The sequence below is a fragment of the Gasterosteus aculeatus genome, chromosome 13 (assembly GCF_964276395.1).
Source record: "Gasterosteus aculeatus chromosome 13, fGasAcu3.hap1.1, whole genome shotgun sequence".
Classification (NCBI taxonomy): domain Eukaryota; kingdom Metazoa; phylum Chordata; class Actinopteri; order Perciformes; family Gasterosteidae; genus Gasterosteus; species Gasterosteus aculeatus.
The window spans coordinates 1,852,156-1,870,736 of NC_135701.1; the positions used below are offsets into that span (position 1 = coordinate 1,852,156).

Below are 18,581 nucleotides of genomic sequence, written 5' to 3' on the forward strand. Positions count from 1 at the left end.
CTGGATAGACTCCCGCCCCCCCTGCGACCCTGTGGGCAGGATAAGGGGTATGCAGATGGATGGATGGATGGACGAACGATTGTGTTGAACATCTCCTACTTTCCTCTACGTTTAATTTGGATTCAAGTCATTCTTAAATGATGCTTCTTATGAGTACTAAGTTAAAATCCTTGTCACAAAGGGGTATGCTGAAAAAGACGCGAATGCAATAGATCAAGTAATGCAAGAGTTGTACCTGACGGCTTAAACCCAGTCAGCTGGACCACCTGTTTAAAACAAAAAGAGATGAAGAATCCTGCGTCATCTAAAACAGTATGACAACAATGTAGGGATGATGCATAGAGTATGTTACTTACTTGATTTTCTGATGCCGGTTTTAAAGAGAAACTCACAAAGCTTTCCTTGCTGAAGCTCTCTGAAAGACAAAACACCTTTTTGTATTATAAACTTTGCGTCTTGCTTTCAGGACCAACACATGCAAGGTCAAATAATTCAAGAAAGAGACATACAAGCTACACAAAGCACAAAACAAAGACAGCTTTATAAAATACACGAGGAAACATGAATGAAAACAATGTGAATGACAAAAGAACATTATGAGAATCTCAGTACAGCTTTGGACCCTTTTGTGCGCAAATATTTGTTTCATTTTCTTGATTTTTTATGTCTTTCATGTAGCCTTGAGACAAATTGCTGCTAATGAGACAAACCAGGATACAAAATGTAGTGAAGTCAACTGGCGCGAGCGGACAGCAGCCCCACTCCGCCATTGCCACAACTCTTTGTGTCCGGCTTTGCATAATTAATGCTTACTTGTAATGTTATGGGCAACATATTACTACAACATATTCCAGGCTCTTCTTCATAATCACGATAGTTCCTGTCGAAGCGAGCCACATACATGCCAATTTGTAAATCAAAACATCTGCTAAGGATATTTTAATGATATTGGAGCTTGCGATCGTGCCGACGTTGATTGTGCAAGACACGCCAAACCCCTGATAACATGCGCTATTAAAGCTCTTTGAGTGGTCAGAAGACTATAACTTGCATCCTTATGCAAATAATTTCCTTGCTGTCATTGTTCACGGGATGCAGTTGAATATACCTTTTTAGCTTATCAAGATTCCTCATGCTTATCATAGAGTCAATACTAGCAGGATTCATGTGGATGAAAAAGAGTAAAGAAAAGAGTAGAATAGAACAAATAAAAACAACAGTCAATAAAAGAAACGGTCGACAAATTCTCATTCTCAATACCAAGAAGCATCAGTAAAAGCAAAACAAGTTAGGGCTCTGACAGAGAATTGAACTGTTGCTAAATAGAACCAAACAGCTCATCTACATTATTTCCCAAAGGAAATATTGATACTGAACAATTTCAATATGATGATGATTTTAAAGAAGCCGTGGCTCAAAGATCAAGTATGCAATTCAAAATCGTTCTCCTCACCTAAAAAGCCCTAATTGGCAGCGTCATATATTAAGGAGCTTTAGAGTATTGCCATAAGAAGGGGTCTGCGCTCAATAGATGCTGGGTTACTTGTTCCTGGAGTCTTAAATAGTAGGATGGGAGCCACAGCCTTCAGTTATCAACCTCCTCTTTTGTGGGACTTCACTTCACTTACTTTTATAACTAATAGTTAGGGCTATTATTAGGATAGTTGCATTTTTCAGCTCATCTTTAATAATACCAGCCCATACCAGAACCCCACCTCCACCTTGCTGGCGCCTAAGTGGAAGTGGAGCCCGGTGCACTGGCTTCACGTTTGATTCTTCTCAAATCCTTGGAGGTTAACTTCTTTTTTTCTCCACGCGTTTCTTGCGACTCTTTTGACTATTTGCAACAAAACGTTTGATTGTTCTGTGATCACGCCACAACATCTCCGCAATTTCAAGAGTGCTGCTTTCCTCTAAAATACTTTTTACAATGTTTGACTTTTCAGAGTCAGTTAGATCTCTTTTTTTGCCGCATTTCGCCTGAGGATAAGAAGCTGCCTAATAATGATGCACACCTTGATATAGGGTGTTGATCCCCTTGGGCCACACCTTCCCTCATTACACAAATATACATCACCAGGTATGCTCAAATCCAATTAGCACTCAAGTTCAAACAGATTGGAGTTGTGAAATATGATGATATGGTCAAAATCCTCCCTTGCCTAATAATTGTGCACACAGTGCAGACTGCCGGGGAGATTTACAATATGTTCAATGACCGTAATGACCAATTCATGGAGAATAGTTATTCACATAATGAATTATGAAAAACTACTACTTGGATGTAGTAGAATAATAATTATAACAATAGCAGTAATGGTGTCGACAATAGTAATGTTGCTACTATAAATGATGCTCTGGACCGTTGTCCTGCCTCGTGACATGGCCCTGCTGACACCTGCAGCTATTAGCATTATTATTATTGGTCACATTACTCTCATCTTGTGAGGAATGAGCCTGGAAGACGTTCAAATTAGGGAGTAAAATCAAATAAATTAAACTTTTACGTTGGCATGGTAACGTTGCAGCAATGGCTTGTCCCAATTTTTATTTACTCCCCTTTAAGCCCGTACAATCTCTGACACCAAGTTTACGGCTCCACATTCCACTTTTATCAGTTCATCAATCGGGGGTTAAGACATTAATCAGCGTGTCCCACCCGGACCATCACCTCTATCAGATAAATATTGTCGGGCTGCTTTCAGGTGTTCTTCAATTCATAACATTGTTTCGTTCTCTTTGTGTTCCCCTGTTTAGTTATTACCAAACATTCTGTAATAGTGGCGAACATGTCAGGATGTTTCCTATGGGTATAAGAATATACAGCGTTTGCAGCTTTACTCCAACTTTATGCCCAGACAACCTAAAGTCACTTCTCCAAAGCCCTCTACAGGCCTGGCTAGGTGAGGCTTGAAGACATGTTCATGATAAAAAGGAACAATGAAAAGGTTGTAAGGTTCTACAGTCCCCTACATTCTACAGGTGCCAGTGTTGGGCTTTTGTTTAGTGGATTTCTTTCTTTAATCTGTATTTCCTGACCTTGTGATTATTATCGGCTCCGCCCCTGATTGTATTCTGCAGTGTCTAATTGAATCCTGTGTCTGATTTTTATTGTGTTGTTGGCTACTCTGGTCCGCCCTCTTGTTACTATGTTGTAGACTCCTCTGACCCTGTTTGTGGGCTTCCGTGTTTATTGCTAAATGTCACCAGTACTCAGCCCTCTGTTTCCTCCTGTCTATCTGGGGTTGGGTCATCCTCATCACCACCTCCGTAAGTCCATGGTTCTTAAGTTATGTCACTACGGGTACAGTTGTTTGGGACTTTTAATCCCAATATAAAATGAGGTTTTATGGTTTAATTTTTAAATTAAGAAAGGCGGAGTAATGCCCAAAAGCCGTATGCTCAGAAGTTATCCATATTAGCACAGCAAATAAAGTCTACAAGCAGGATCCTGCCAGCCTCACTCAAGCAGAGTGTCTTGGTCACTGGTGACCTCATCACAAACCAGAATAAGATGCTCAGACGGCAAAACGGCAACCCTCTCACACTCTTTGACTTGGGAGTTGTGATTTATGTCCGGCAGTGGCCTCGTGAAAGATAACACGGTCAGTGGTTCTCAGACACTTGTCTCCCTCTACTACAGCTTTGATATAATCTGCATTGTGTGAGATATCTGGCTGAGGAAGCTTTCAGATCTGGGTTCAGCAAAGGAAACACAGACCCCTCACATTTGGGCATAAATTAGCTGCATCTTAAGTCATCATTACAACTCTTCAGGTGCTCAAGTGCTCACTCCATAAATCTATTCGAATCGGAATAAATGGATAGTAGCTCACTATGGACACAGCTGACGGCTTTTGGTTAAATCCCCTTAATGCAATTTGAATGTGATTATTAGGCAGGGACTTATGAGGTGTTACCAATAAAAAATACATTTTCTTCATGTTAGTCACTCTATTGGTTGTCAAATTGCCTGAACCTAACTACACGCGACAACAGTTCATTTCAAAAGACATTATTTATGCAATTAGCCACCAATCTGGCCATAACTAGCCATTTAGCACCAAACAATACAGACAAGACAAGAAGAAATGGGTGAGGCAGTGCGAGGAGAACGTCCAGAACGCCCTCATGAGGGGTCTCGACCGCATTGTAGTTTAGCGGTGGGAAAGACTCGCTTGTAAACATGCACTGGCTTTTTAGATTCCTGCTATGGAAACTAATCTTTGCCATTAGTGTACATTTTCAGTTTTTAAAATAATTTTCCCTTAAATAACATATAACGTGAGACCTAACGCACAATCCTCACAAAATGCTCCGAGACTGATACGTAACACTTGAGTAATGTTGCACACAGTACACACATCATTCAAGAAATGCCAGCCTACCGTTTTTGATGACCAACGATGTGTAGGTGGAGCTCGCGGGTCCAGAGGTCTCACTAGTTTCGGGGCTGGAGGGGGTTGGTGGACTGCGGCCCCAGGAAGTCACGGGGGCCCTCTGGGAAGGTAAGAAGCTGGTTGGCTGGGAACAGTTCTGAAAATACACCACAATCAACTCAGCAGTAACTTAAGAGAAATGACTTTATCATAAAGTGTAGTGTAAGGACTAGACTGCAACTACACTAAAAAAATGAGAAAACCTAGTTTTAAAATTAACATTTGTAAAGATAAATGTATTTTCCATCCTGTACCGATGGACCTGATCACTGCTGTGTGCTTTTTACAAACTCACCGTGAAAGATAAGGCCTTCCTCTTTTCTTTGATCCTCTTTATGGCATTCCTCACCTAAATTAGAAGCAGTGTTTACACCCACTGGTTTGTCCAAAAGACTGGCAGCCTCACGTAGCGCACAAACATTAGGATATTCTGCCGTGGTAGCAGGCGACAGCAGCACTGAAAATGGACTGAATTCCCCCGTACCTCACTGTTGTAGACAGCATACACTAAGAAGATATACAGGCCCTGCGGAGGGAAGAGAGGCACATTAGCATGTGCAAAGGGGAACATTTCAATATCATGCATTTGGTTTTCATCGATACCTTCAGTATCAAGTCTGCTCACACTTATAGGTAACTCTACTTTTCTCCTCACCAACAATTTACAATGTATTGCAAAACACCATTTCATTCAATCAGTGTGGTTTTCTACTCCGTTTTTTGCATGGTTTTGGTCTTTAAAGGGGAGATATTATGAAAATCCCACTTTTTGTGCTTCTTCACGTTTATTTCTTAATCTGCCATGTCGACCGACCATAACGTCCCTGTGATTTGTTGTGGTTCTTGTAAGTCAGAAACGTCATGCTTGAGTGACTGGAATGAACTTCCTTAACATTGTGTCGTCATAATGTAATGGGAGTCTGTCCTTGGCCCCCTCCCCACCTGGATACACTTGGAATAGCTAGCTAGAGGGGGGGCTGTGCTGGCTCATTAGCATTAGGACCTGAAACGGGCCGTTTTGACCAGAGATGTTTTAGACAGGCTGAAAAGGATACTTTTAATAATGATCCTTGTGGTATCTTGCCCAAATTATATTTAAGACATTTAATTCAGACCACAGAACCATATAAACGTGTGGTAAAAGGGCATCATTTACTTCCTGTATGTCCAGTGATGTAATGGCCAACTGGCAATACTAAAAAACTATGATCCTTTACCCATCATGAAGGCTCTTCAAGTAACAACAAACCCCTTTTCAGATCGGTTTATTCTACATAACCTACACGTTGTCACTGAGGCAGGAGCATTTTAAGTGTTATCTTTTAATTACCACTCAGTCATTAATGCTTAACGTGTTGTTAGTTGCATTACTGTCAAACCACAGAGGGCGTACAAACAAAATGTACTGGGAAGAAGTGTAGCCGGGCAAACGCCACATATCAACCGTCACAATGTAGAGGAGGAACTGAAATGACTACGGTAATGCCTTTTATACATGCCAAGTTTTAAATACATTTAATATTCACATCTTGAAGGCTCTGATCATGCACGGTACACATGCAGAAATTCAGAGAAACTTGGCTTAATAAGTATCATATCAGATTTAGAATCAGAAGCCATTCTTTGCCACATATGTTACACATAGAGGAATTTGACTTGATGCATTGGTGCAATATAAGAATCAAATAAGATAAAGATATACAAGCAGTTTACACGGTGAGATGGTGAGAGAAACCACTGTGCAAATGGTCCGGGGATGAAGTATTTGGGTCAAAGGGGGACATGGACTTGGTTCAAGAGACCAACTGATATACTGTATGTGAATATAAAGTATGCTTACAACAAACTCTAAGCTATGTACACAGTATCATGTGACCCAATGATGGGACAAAATATCTGAACGTGACACAACGTCATGTCGTCAGTAAAAATCCCTACATGCTTGGCTGTACATGGGTGTTCTTTTTTTGACCCCCTCTGTTATTAGAAGACTTATCACTCTCTTTACTGTCAGTTTCTCCAAGTTCAATAGTTACCTGAATAGGGTTCACATTTTAATGAGTTAAAAGTCTGGTTCATCTCATACACATGTTAAAGTGTACCTTGCATACTTGGTCAGTCAGCGTGATTTTCCTCTTGATGCAGTGACATACATTTAGCAGCCACACTGCAGTGTGTTTACTTTTTAACTACTGTTTAACCTGCGCCACAACATCTCCGACAGTACACCTAATAAGTGACATGGATCAAAAAGTCAGTGGCAATACAGACATTGGTGGACAGACGCAGAAGAGGCAGAGTTGGTGATATTAGAGATATTAAGCGTAATAAATAAGAACACACACTGCATGCTATTAGTAATGCCAGTTTTGCCATCAGGCTTTGCTGTGTTGGCCTGTAGACTCTCTCTGTCATACTTTGCTCTAATAGACTGTTGAAGCAGCCCGGTAAAATCACTTTTCTTTATAAAAAGACGAGGATGGCTGGCCCAGCATCCTCCTCCTACCAACATGAGGAAGAACTCCTTCTGTAGTGTTATCTGCTCTCAGCTGGACACTGGCAGTAAATCTGAATTAACTAGCAGCTCTCTGGAGGTCACCCAGGGGCTAGCTCATTTTGATTAATTAAAGACCTGGGAAGAGCACGGAGGGGTGGGTGGGGTCAAAGACAAGGAGAGAGACTGGATGAAAAGTATAAGCGAAACAGGGACAGGGTATAGAAAAAGGTTTATGTGAGAGAAGAGTGTCTAAGAGAGGAAGTAACTGCTGTGTTATCAGGGGAGGAGAGCTGGGGGTAAATGTGGTTCAAAGGGCTCTTGGCTTCTCCTACACACACACATGAACAGTGGCCCCAGCGCACAAGTAACTCATTATACTCACACAAACACACACACACACACATAATATAACCCATGCATTAGTGTATAGTGCCAAATATATTTGGATTGTGCCACAATTTTTCTAAATGTTGCCCTGAAGTAGTCAGTGTTTAGTTGACCATTCAGCATTAATTCAATGGATTTAACAAATACACCGCATTAACCGTTTAGGAATTACAGCCATTTTCACACAGTCATCCCCATTACATTACAGGTCATTTAGCTGTCGCTTTCATCCAAAGCGACTTACACTACATTTTTACCCATGGATTTTATAAAACATTTTTTTTATTCTAATTAAACAGACAAAGGGTCTGAAGTTGATAAATAGTTCAATTCCTAAACTGTCTATTGAATTAAAGCTCAAAGCTTACACTTCAACAAAATATTGACTTTTTTAGTAACGGAAAGAGGCAACATACACAGTCCAAGTACTTATAGCCCTCACTGAATATATTTATTGACAATGAATATCAAATGGTCAATATTTAGTTTCTAATTTCTAAGACATTTTACTGTAAAAGGTTAAAGAGAGGCCTTCAGGTTTTGCTACAATGTGTTACATTCTAACATGATAAAAAAATTAGATGTGACGTTCAATATTCGTACACCTAGTATTCAGTGAATATTTATTTAACAAGATTAGCTAAATGAGGTAGTTAACCTCATAGCAATAAACGTGTGTCTTTTATTATCCATGTGAGGATGAGCAAAACATTTTGTTGTCCCTAAAAATTACAAAATGTAATCGATATGGATTTGCCTCTTTTAATAGTTGAACCAGGATTTTCCAATGTTATCCACATGGTACAATGTTAACCACCATGATTCAACAATGTTATCCACATGGTACAATGTTAACCACCATGATTCAACAATGTTATCCACATGGTACAATGTTAACCACCATGATTCAACAATGTTATCCACATGGTACAATGTTAACCACCATGATTCAACAATGTTATCCACGTTTTACAATGTTAACCACCGTGATTAAACAATGTTATCAACGCGTTAAAAAGTTAACCACCATGATTTAACAATGTTATCCATGTGTTACAATGTTAACCACCATGATCCAACAATGTTATCCACGTGTTACAATGTTAACCACCATGATTCAACAATGTTATCCACGTTTTACAATGTTAACCACCATGATTCAACAATGTTATCCACGTTTTACAATGTTAACCACCGTGATTAAACAATGTTATCCACGCGTTACTATGTTAACCACCATGATTTAACAATGTTATCCACGTGTTACAATGTTAACCACCATGATTTAACAATGTTATCCACGCGTTACTATGTTAACCACCATGATTCAACAATGTTATCCACGCGTTACTATGTTAACCACCATGATTCAACAATGTTATCCACATGTTACAATGTTAACCACCATGATTTAACAATGTTATCCACATGTTACAATGTTAACCACCATAATTTAACAATGTTATCCACGTGTTACAATGTTAACCACCATGATTTAACAAAGTCATCCACGCGTTACTATGTTAACCACCATGATTCAACAATGTTATCCATGTGTTACAATGTTAACCACCATGATTTAACAATGTTATCCACGCGTTATAATGTTAACCACCATGATTCAACAATGTTATCCATGTGTTACAATGTTAACCCCCATGATCCAACAATGTTATCCACGTGTTACAATGTTAACCACCATGATTTAACAATGTTATCCACGTGTTACAATGTTAACCACCATGATTTAACAATGTTATCAACGTGTTAAAAAGTTACCCACCATGATTCAACAATGTTATCCACGTGTTACAATGTTAACCACAATGATTTAACAATGTTATCAACGCGTTAAAAAGTTACCCACCATGATTTAACAATGTTATCAACATGTTACAATGTTAACCACCATGATTAAACAATATTATCCACGTGTTACAATGTTAACCACCATGACTAAACAATAATATCCACGTGTTACAATGTTAACCACCATTATTTAACAATGTTATCCACGTGTTACAATGTTAACCACCATGATTAAACAATGATATCCACGTGTTACAATGTTAACCACCATTATTTAACAAAGTTATCCACGTGTAACAATGTTAACCACCATTATTTAACAAAGCTATCCACGTGTTACAATGTTAACCACCATTATTTAACAATGATATCCACATGTTACAATGTTAACTACCATTATTTAACAATGTTATCCACGTGTTACAATGTTATGCACTGTGATTTAACAATGTTATTTATGTGTTAAAATGTTAACCAACCGTGTGTTACAATGTAAACAACAAGGGTGAAACCATTTGATTTGGTGGCATATAGTAGTTCCACTGCGCCCCCCACTAAGGGTTGCAGGCCCCAGTTTGGGAACCATTGCATTAAGATAAGCTATCAAAGGAGGGGGGCCTCTGCTTAATTGCCAAATCGGATCATGTTGTCTAATGGTATTCTGTATTAAAAAGTAAACTCCCAGTTTGAATTATTACATTGGTCCAGCCGTAGGTTGCTTAAAACATATTCATCTGAGTGTTTCCTTGTCAGATGTGTCTAGGAGCTGATTCTGGCTGTGCTTTGGCTGTGTGCTGTCTGCAAGTCATGGGTTTTCTCTTTTTATAGTTTGATATCAAACCCCCAAAAAGGTTATAAAAACATCGAAATACTTTGAATACCTTTAACCCCCAACATGGTGTTTCATGCAACCTAACAAATAGAATACAGAATTCACTCTCTTGGTGAGCTCTGGTTTTGTTCTCTACCAATCCAATCTCTGTCCCTTTGAATGCTCAACCTGTGGCACACTAAGACTGTTTTTTGGCCTCTTTTCCGAATATGGCACACCCATAATAAAAACTTTAGTAACTCTATAACTACTTTGTCTATCTGCACATTTCTGTGGGGATTAATGGGAACCCTTATTAGTCTTCTGATGTGTAAAAATATGTTCATATAATAAAGGTCATACAGCTGCCTGCGGCTGCCGAAAACCAGTATATGAGTGCGGTGAGTTTGTTTACCTGGAGTGCATTGAGAGTGATGAAGATATAGGCGAGTACTACCGACAGATGCACCAGCACTCCACACAGCCAGGTCAAACCCAGAACTGGCAGCAAGATGAGAACTGGACGGGTCACAGCCCTGGAAAATATACACAGAATGCCCACAGATGATTTGTTAGTGGACATACAGTATGTGGATTAATTACTCTCAAGTAAAAATGCATGATTATTAACAGACCGCAGGAAAAAAACTTGTGTTCCGACTCCTTTGATTGCCTTAGTGATCTGATCTCTTTGTCAACCAGTATACAAAACACAAGTAAAGGGCCAGTAAAGTGGAGTTTTCAAGGTATTTTGATGACCTCCTTGAATATTTCCTCCTTGAATTCTGATCATACATATCTGCACAGCTATAGATTTGACCGCCTACCACATACTCCTGTTTCTTTGCAATCATCCGTTCTGTGGTCCTGGTGCTTATACGACCAATAACCGTTCCATGGGGCAAGGCAGAAAAGGTTGCCTTTGTTCGAAGCACTATTGTTGTCACACTGCTGCACCTGGGTAGAGAGATTGAGTTTTCATAGTGCGCCATGTCTGCAAGGACAAAGCCAGCACTCACGTCCCTCTCTCCCCTTTTATTTTTGAAAGTTGTTCTCCCTCTAATCTCCTGAATTCACGTAATACTCTAGATATAGCACAGACATGTATTTTCACTCAGTTAGGGGAGGGGGGCGTTTGTGAAACTGTCCTCAGACATAAATATGCAAAGGAAGAATCTGGGTGGAATAGAACCCGTGCTTGTTTGTTTATGACTCATCGCATATGTGGGCAGCACGGTGGTGCAACTGTTAGTTGTTGTTTTCTTTCTTTGATTGAAGGACCTTTACCCCAAAATGAAGACATTCCTCAGCTATAAGCCATATTAGCAATTCCTTTTAATTCCTGTGTGCTGACCGGTTTTCAATCTAATTCGTATGCTATGCTGATTGAAAAATGCAACAAATAGTGTGTATTTGTTTGGGTTTCAAGACATCGGTCTCAGAGATTTCTGCCTTTACCCATATACCATGGAGGGGAATTCTATTTCATTTGTGTTTGAATATGTTTCGTCCCTAAATAATGTCCCTATTGCTCTTGACTGTGATTTCACAGTGAACTGTTCATTGGGAATATTTAACATGTATCATTCACTCACACACAGATGGAAGAGGCTGCCAACCAAGTGCCACCTGCTTGTCAGTCTAGTCCAATCATTGCCACATTCTCCCTAACCGATCCATTTGTGCGTTCAGTGTCTTGCGTAGTATAGGAACCAGGAATCGAACATTCGATCATTAGTGGATGACCTGCTTTAAATCCCTTGGATAGAAGAGCCTGTTCTGCCATGGCTTTAATGGCTCAGTGGCTTAATTGTTGCCCCCAATACCAAACAACTAGCAGAGTGATCTTATCCCAGCATAGCCCCCCTTGGATGAAGACTTCGCAGCCCACATTCCAAAGACAGCTGGCTGGTCAAAGTGCTGGGGCTATAGAGTGTGGGGCAGCTGCCCTTCAGGTGGTATCGCTGGAGTTAATGGACATGAAGGGCCTGCAGAGCCGGAGGACCTTTACTTCAACCTCCTCCAGCTAAAGGCAGTGCCTTGCTCTTGCAACACTTTGGCCCCTGAAACAGGCAGGGCAAGTTTCCATTTGATGGACTTTCTCTACTGGTGGTATAGACCATGCAGGCAGCAAGAGCCTGATGCAACACCTTGTCCGTTCAGTTGCTTGTACATGGCAGGTTCCTTTTCAGGATCCTTCTCGGGCTTGATACACCAACGTGGAAGAGATGATGCTTCTGAGCTACTTCACAGAAGGACGCCGTTAGACCTATCCATTTTCTTACGTCTTTATTTGTTGACTGCTTGATATGAAAAATTTGAATAGAACTACTTTATTTTTACACAGCGGCTGTACGTTGCTAGGGGGGCCTATGCAGAGTACAAGGGTCTTCACGGCGGCTGAACATACCCAATAGAAACAGCTTTCAGCTGACATATCCTATAGTATATAAAGCCACGGACAAGATAGAGAAGTCTTGTAATATATAAGGGTAGATTGGATAAAGATCCACAATGATTAATTTAATTAATGATTAATTTTATTTCTTTGAGAAATACAACCCTATGGGTTTTAGTTGATCATTAATTAACATGGAGACAACATAGTAACTATAATTAAATATTTCAAAGTCAAAGTCATGTCTCAGCCTCTCGGTCCATCAGCACCGGTTCCCCCCGAGGCTGCGTTCTTTCCCCTCTGCTCTTCTCCCTGTACACCAACAGCTGCACCTCCAGCCACCAGTCCGTCAAGCTCCTAAAGTTTGCGGATGACACCACCCTCATTGGACTGATCTCTGGTGGGGATGAGTCCGCCTACAGGTGGGAGTCTGACCATCTGGTGTCGTGGTGCAGCCAAAACAACCTGGAGCTCAACGCTCTGAAGACAGTGGAGATGGTCATGGATTTCAGAAAGAACGCAGCCCCCTCCACGCACCCCCCCTATCACCCGGAGTGACTCTACCATCACCACTGTTGAGTCCTTCCGTTTCCTGGGCTCCATCATCACCCAGGACCTCAAGTGGGAGCAGAACATCAGTTCCATCACCAAGAAGGCTCAGCAGAGGTTGTTCTTCCTGAGGCAGATGAAGAAATTCAACCTGCCAAAGACGATGATGGTCCACTTCTACACGGCCATCATGGAGTCCATCCTCTGCTCCTCCATCAACGTCTGGTACGCTGGTGTTCGCTTCAAGTACCCCTGACAGAAACTGTTTATGCCCCTTCTATCTGGCAGGAGACTGAGGTCCATCAGGACCAAGACCTCCCGCCACACAAATAGTTTCTTCCCATCGGCAGTTGGGCTCATCAACGGACCGTACACATACATACACTTGATCACTTACTGTTGTGTTATTTTCATCTTATTTTCCTCTAGTTTATATTCTACCCGCCATGTCAAAGTCCTTGTATGTCTAAAATACTTTGGCAATAAATGTTCCTGATTCCTGATTGAATCCTGAGTGCAAATTATTTTTATTTTATTATTTTATTTTATTTTCTATTTTCTTGAGTATATCTGAATTGATATTGAATGTAGGATAAGCATATATAAGTATTATGTCTCGGCATAAGCTCCACTGTTGTGGTTGAATAAGATACTGATTGAACTACTCAAACTGGCACATTTTTTGCGTATTTTCACAGGATATGTTGATGGTAAGAACATTGCCAACCTTATCCATTAATGTGGTTATAAATCATAAAGGTAGAAATATTCCTGTAAGATGTGGTCATACAGTAGGATGACCTTGTTTCATGGCCCTAAAAAAAATCTTTAACAGTTAACATTCGGACTGTTGTTTCACATATATCACGTTTAAGACACTGATGACACTGACAAGTGTCTAAAAGAACATAACCCTGTTAGATGGTAAATAGTCAGAACCCAAGATGTAGTACACACACACACACACACACACACACACACACACACACACACACACACACACACACACACACACACACACACACACACACACACACACACACACAGTTGTGGTGGGACCAGGTGTTATGCTGATAAGCTTTAAACTCCCACAGTAGACTCCCGAACCTAAGCTCCCAATCTCTTACACTCTATCTATTGGCTGTGGAAACAGCAAGTGAGTGTGATAGAGAGTGTGAAAGTGATAGAGTGATAGAGAGACAGAGAGAAGAGAGAGAGAGAGAGAGAGAGAGAGAGAGAGAGAGAGAGAGAGAGAGAGAGAGAGAGAGAGAGAGAGAGAGAAGCCATTGTATCTCACCAGGTGAGGTCAAAGATCTGTATCTTTGACGCCGAGCTTGGACTGAGCATCTTCGCACGACGACGAGCGCTGGAAACCGTCACCATGACAACTCGACATAGCACGACTGTATTGACCTGCATTCAGAGGACAACAGCATCAACATGGCCCCCAGCTTACATGAGACGAGCTGTGGCAGATGCAACTGGCCTCAAACTCACATGTAAAGAGGGGTACGTGTACCCGGCTCATCAGGCTCTGAGCAAACAAATCTTTGTTTGTATTTTTTACTATGGTAAGCACTGTCTCAAGGTAAATGTTAAATGCATTTCCTCCAACATTAATGATTTGTGGAACAACGTGCTCTCTGCTTTTTAGTAGTGGTTTGGCCCGGGAAACATCGCCCGTGTGCTCAGCTTTAGGTGACTTGCTCATTAAAATATTTCTCCATACATTTTTTAAATCTCAGTTTTCGAGTTTTTGACCTCCTGGTGCTATGGACAAATGTATTACTAAGCAAATATATCTAGATATAGATTTCACTCTAAAGTGTTGGGGCGGTTGAGAGTCTAACCTTAAAGAGACAGAGTGCACAAAAAACACATTTAAAGATGAAATGAATTGAATCCATTAATAAAATGATAATTATTTCTCTTTTTTCAATATTTTTACGATCAACAAGAAATTCAAAAGTTACTCATATTTAAAGACTTAAATAACATGGAGGTATATGAGGCAGGTGAACACACACACGCACACACACACACACACACACACACACACACACACACACACACACACACACACACACACACACACACACACACACACACACACACACACACACACACACACACACACACATTGAGATTACATACCACCAAGACAAAGACAACAGGTCCCACAAAGGCCCAGATGGTGTCAGTCTTCACATTGAGCCAGCAGTGATCATCTGCCTTGTACTCTTCCACTGATACTGTCAGTGTTATACCAACTATTAGAACAGGAAGTCCTAGAAAACAATTTGGTAGAAGAAGATGAGCAGTGGAAGTGTTGTGACAACAAGCAAATCTAAATAGAACAGACTATTTAGTCTGGTTTGTTCTTTTAGTCTACCTAGTCTGATGACATCAGCAAGGAGAGCGGAGGCGAACACCTTCATTTGATCACACACTATTCTCAGCGACATAAAACACCCTCACAGATGTAGAAACATGAACAGTAGCAGCTGCAAGACTTTTAAAAGGTTGCAGCTTGAGATGAAGATGACATGTGTGAGGGATAGTGCATTAAACTGCAATCCATGTTCTTAACTTGTATTAGTACCTACAAAGGTATCGCCTCATCAATTGGCGATGACATATATACTGTCTTATTGAACTGCTGGCACCGGATCTGTTGATGACTGATGATGTCATGATGCAGAATGACAGAGGATTCTGACTTTGGGTTCTTTTTTTAATTGAAAAAGAACCCAAAGACTGCATGATTTCAAATCTAAGACCATGACATTAGAACTCATGCCTCATGGTAATGTAAAGGGAACTAGTTCATGAAGCAAACTTCAACATGGCAGATCAGAGTTTACCCCAGCCGATGATGTAGTAGAGCGTCATCCTGCGGTCCTCGCTGATGTTGACTGTGACAACTTTGCTCCAGAGCAGCAGGCCCTCCACCAACATCCAGGAGAAGGAGGCCATGAAGAAGAGGTGGAGTAGTGCCGTCACCACGAAGCATGCTGCCTACAAGATATTACGTATAATAAGTATTTACATAGTATCATTAGGATAATGTGCCAAATGTACTCCCCAAGTAGAATGAGTCTCATGATGATGACCCCAACCCTAACCCCAGAAGACGATCAAACTCGACTATCTAGTGGAAGTAAAAGTCATAACAAGGTTTCTGTAGGTGAACCTGTTGAAGGATCATTGCTCAAGAGCCACTATCATGCAGTGGTGACTTTATTTCCATGCAATTCAAATGTACTGGAAACAATAATTTTTCCAAATATTTCATGAATGTACCTCCTACAGTAAAACACAGTCTGACCTCATTGGCAGATGCCCAGTCGCTGCACATCAAAAGCAGCTCAGCAATGGCCAGAGCAACGATCAGGTTCTTATGGACAGTGGTACGGTCTGATTTTGGGATACTGTCCATGAAAGAAAACACACAGCAGTAGTTTTAGGATTTCTCTGTATTTTCCTTTCATTTATTGATGTGAATCTGGAAGGCTTTTATGAAACACTTTTCACCCTCTTTGCTTCAAAGAGTGCACTCTCTGATGTCTGTGACTCACCCCACAGCGATGAAGAGGATGAAGGTGAAGAGGAGGCCACACAGAGACACTCCACAGCCGATGAACGTCAGCACCTGTAGAGCTTTTTCGTTCTCTGGGCTCCTCTTAACCCCCCCAACACACACACGCACACAGAGCACATGAGCTGTAAATAGCATACTGTAGATGAAAGCCTACACAAAATACAACGTGATAATTGGAGACAGCAATGTTACCTGGGCTTCATAAACCTGCAGTAGCAATGCAAAATTGGTGGTGTGGTTGCATGAGCAAACAGTGTATCCATACTGTTTGGACACTACATCACAACCTTTGGTATTCCACCACCCACCAGCCTCTGGACTAGTAAGACACAAACGGCACGTATTTGCATATCTACATACACACAGGAATGCCAAGAATGACAATATGCTCCTTATCTAAAGGTTTGGCAACATTTATCCCATTCCTTTACTGGACCAGGTAAGATAACTGTGGTGTTACAGAGGAATATGAGACCTCCAAATTGACATTTTTCAAAACATTCATTGGCACTTACGTGAGATCAAAATCCCAGAAGGCGCAGACTGGATCATAGACAGTACCAGTGGGATTCTGTCAAACAAATGAAATGTATACCAGATAAGAGATTTATTTAGTGAAAAGAAGGGTGGAGATTTGAGGGATTCTGCTAACCTGTACTCTGTGTTGGAGTTGGAAGCGCACCGCTGTGCTAACCGGCTGGTTGTCTCCCATCACTGTGGTGGATATGACAGAAGAGCCCAGCACAGTGCCCAAATACCTGGAAATGTACACAATTCCTCTCATATTATTTTGCCAAAACAAGAACACCTTTTTTAAATGCTTTTTGGAAGTACATTTTATTAGTTCATTTAATCAATTATTTTCCAGCTGCCATGCTAATATGTTTTTAAGAATGCTAGTAAAGAACAACACACTACAGATAGCAGACCCAAATGGGTAGACAAAAAGGCATGAAGATATGTAATATGTAACGTAACAATGTATGTAAAAAATGACTTCCAAGCTCTGATTTTCAATCAAATTTCTGGTTCTCAGCTGCGCCTTGCGTCACATTTTCACAAACCTCCTTTGATGCTCTGTGGAAGCTTTTGGGCAGATGAATGAATTAGGCATACCTTGGCGTGCCTGTGTTGTGAAGGTGGATTCCTCTATTCTAGAAGCTAAAGTAAGAGACGAACCACTGAACGGGGCTGTATTTGAATGAGGTGTTCAAAAATCTGCATAGTCCTGGAACATGTGGTGTCTCATTCACCAAAAATGTGGCGACAGAGGTGTGGGCGCAATGAGAATTTTGGTGGACAAAACCAGTTTTCGGCATGGTAATGTTTTTTCACTCCTCGCTTTGCAGAACTGATGAACCAAAGCTTGGGTTAAATGATAATTCAGTTGAAGAATTCAATATGTTATTCTATGATCAGTGTGGTGATTGTACAGTGGAAAGCAAAAAGTGTTTATTTCCAGCTCTGCATGTACCTTACCTCTGGCTGCCATCAGTGACGGTAGGAACCATGGTGATGTTCTCCTCCGGATTGAAAAGAGGCCACAGAGAACCGTACCACGTGTTGACCAGTGTGAGCTTAACGAAGCCTACACATTCAACACAACAGGAGGATGAGGCTTTCTTCAGCTTACAACAGACAGCCAAATACAGAGAGAACTGTAGTTCATTTAGGATCACTTATTGTTCAAGACTCAACAATGCGCCTCCATCTGCACTTCAGTGCTAGACCTTGGCAGTGTAAGTGGGTGAATGCTACACATTCACTAAGTTGTCGTTTTATACAACACATCTGTTCTCTTTGCAATGACTCTTTGCTGTGATAAAGTACAGGAGGAAAACATGAATATTGCATTTGACCTACCGTTGTCATGGAGAGCCTGTATCTTCTGATGTGGGACTGAAATGCAGTCTAGTTTGGAGGTCTCAGGGCCACAGAAGCTAAACCCTCTGGATCCTCCTTGCAGCGTCTGCTGCTGCACCTCCACTTCTGGGATAGGATGAAACAGGACAAACATAATGTAAGGAAATTGCACACCACACTGACTTATTCAAGGATTTATGTATTTGTAATAGTTTCTTTTGTGTGGA

General features: G+C 40.9%; 1 protein-coding gene across 4 annotated transcripts in view; it reads right to left on the reverse strand.

Moving 5' to 3' along the window:
* adgrd2 (adhesion G protein-coupled receptor D2) overlaps nt 1-18,581 on the reverse strand; it is a 30,917-nt gene that overhangs the window by 4,069 nt on the left and 8,267 nt on the right. For 2 of the 4 annotated variants that reach the window (XM_040195133.2, XM_040195134.2), the window contains exons 9-24: nt 18,355-18,480; nt 17,971-18,079; nt 17,144-17,249; nt 17,007-17,062; nt 16,684-16,810; nt 16,469-16,572; nt 16,219-16,321; nt 15,755-15,908; nt 15,045-15,178; nt 14,188-14,303; nt 10,359-10,479; nt 4,924-4,965; nt 4,735-4,788; nt 4,389-4,536; nt 357-415; nt 236-266 (exon numbers count right to left, since the gene is read on the reverse strand). In XM_040195133.2, the coding sequence (XP_040051067.2) occupies nt 236-266; nt 357-415; nt 4,389-4,536; nt 4,735-4,788; nt 4,924-4,965; nt 10,359-10,479; nt 14,188-14,303; nt 15,045-15,178; nt 15,755-15,908; nt 16,219-16,321; nt 16,469-16,572; nt 16,684-16,810; nt 17,007-17,062; nt 17,144-17,249; nt 17,971-18,079; nt 18,355-18,480 (1,590 nt within the window). The remainder of the gene's footprint in view (nt 1-235; nt 267-356; nt 416-4,388; nt 4,537-4,734; nt 4,789-4,923; nt 4,966-10,358; nt 10,480-14,187; nt 14,304-15,044; nt 15,179-15,754; nt 15,909-16,218; nt 16,322-16,468; nt 16,573-16,683; nt 16,811-17,006; nt 17,063-17,143; nt 17,250-17,970; nt 18,080-18,354; nt 18,481-18,581) is intronic. The other 2 variants (XM_040195135.2, XM_040195136.2) reach the window with 2 other exon arrangements.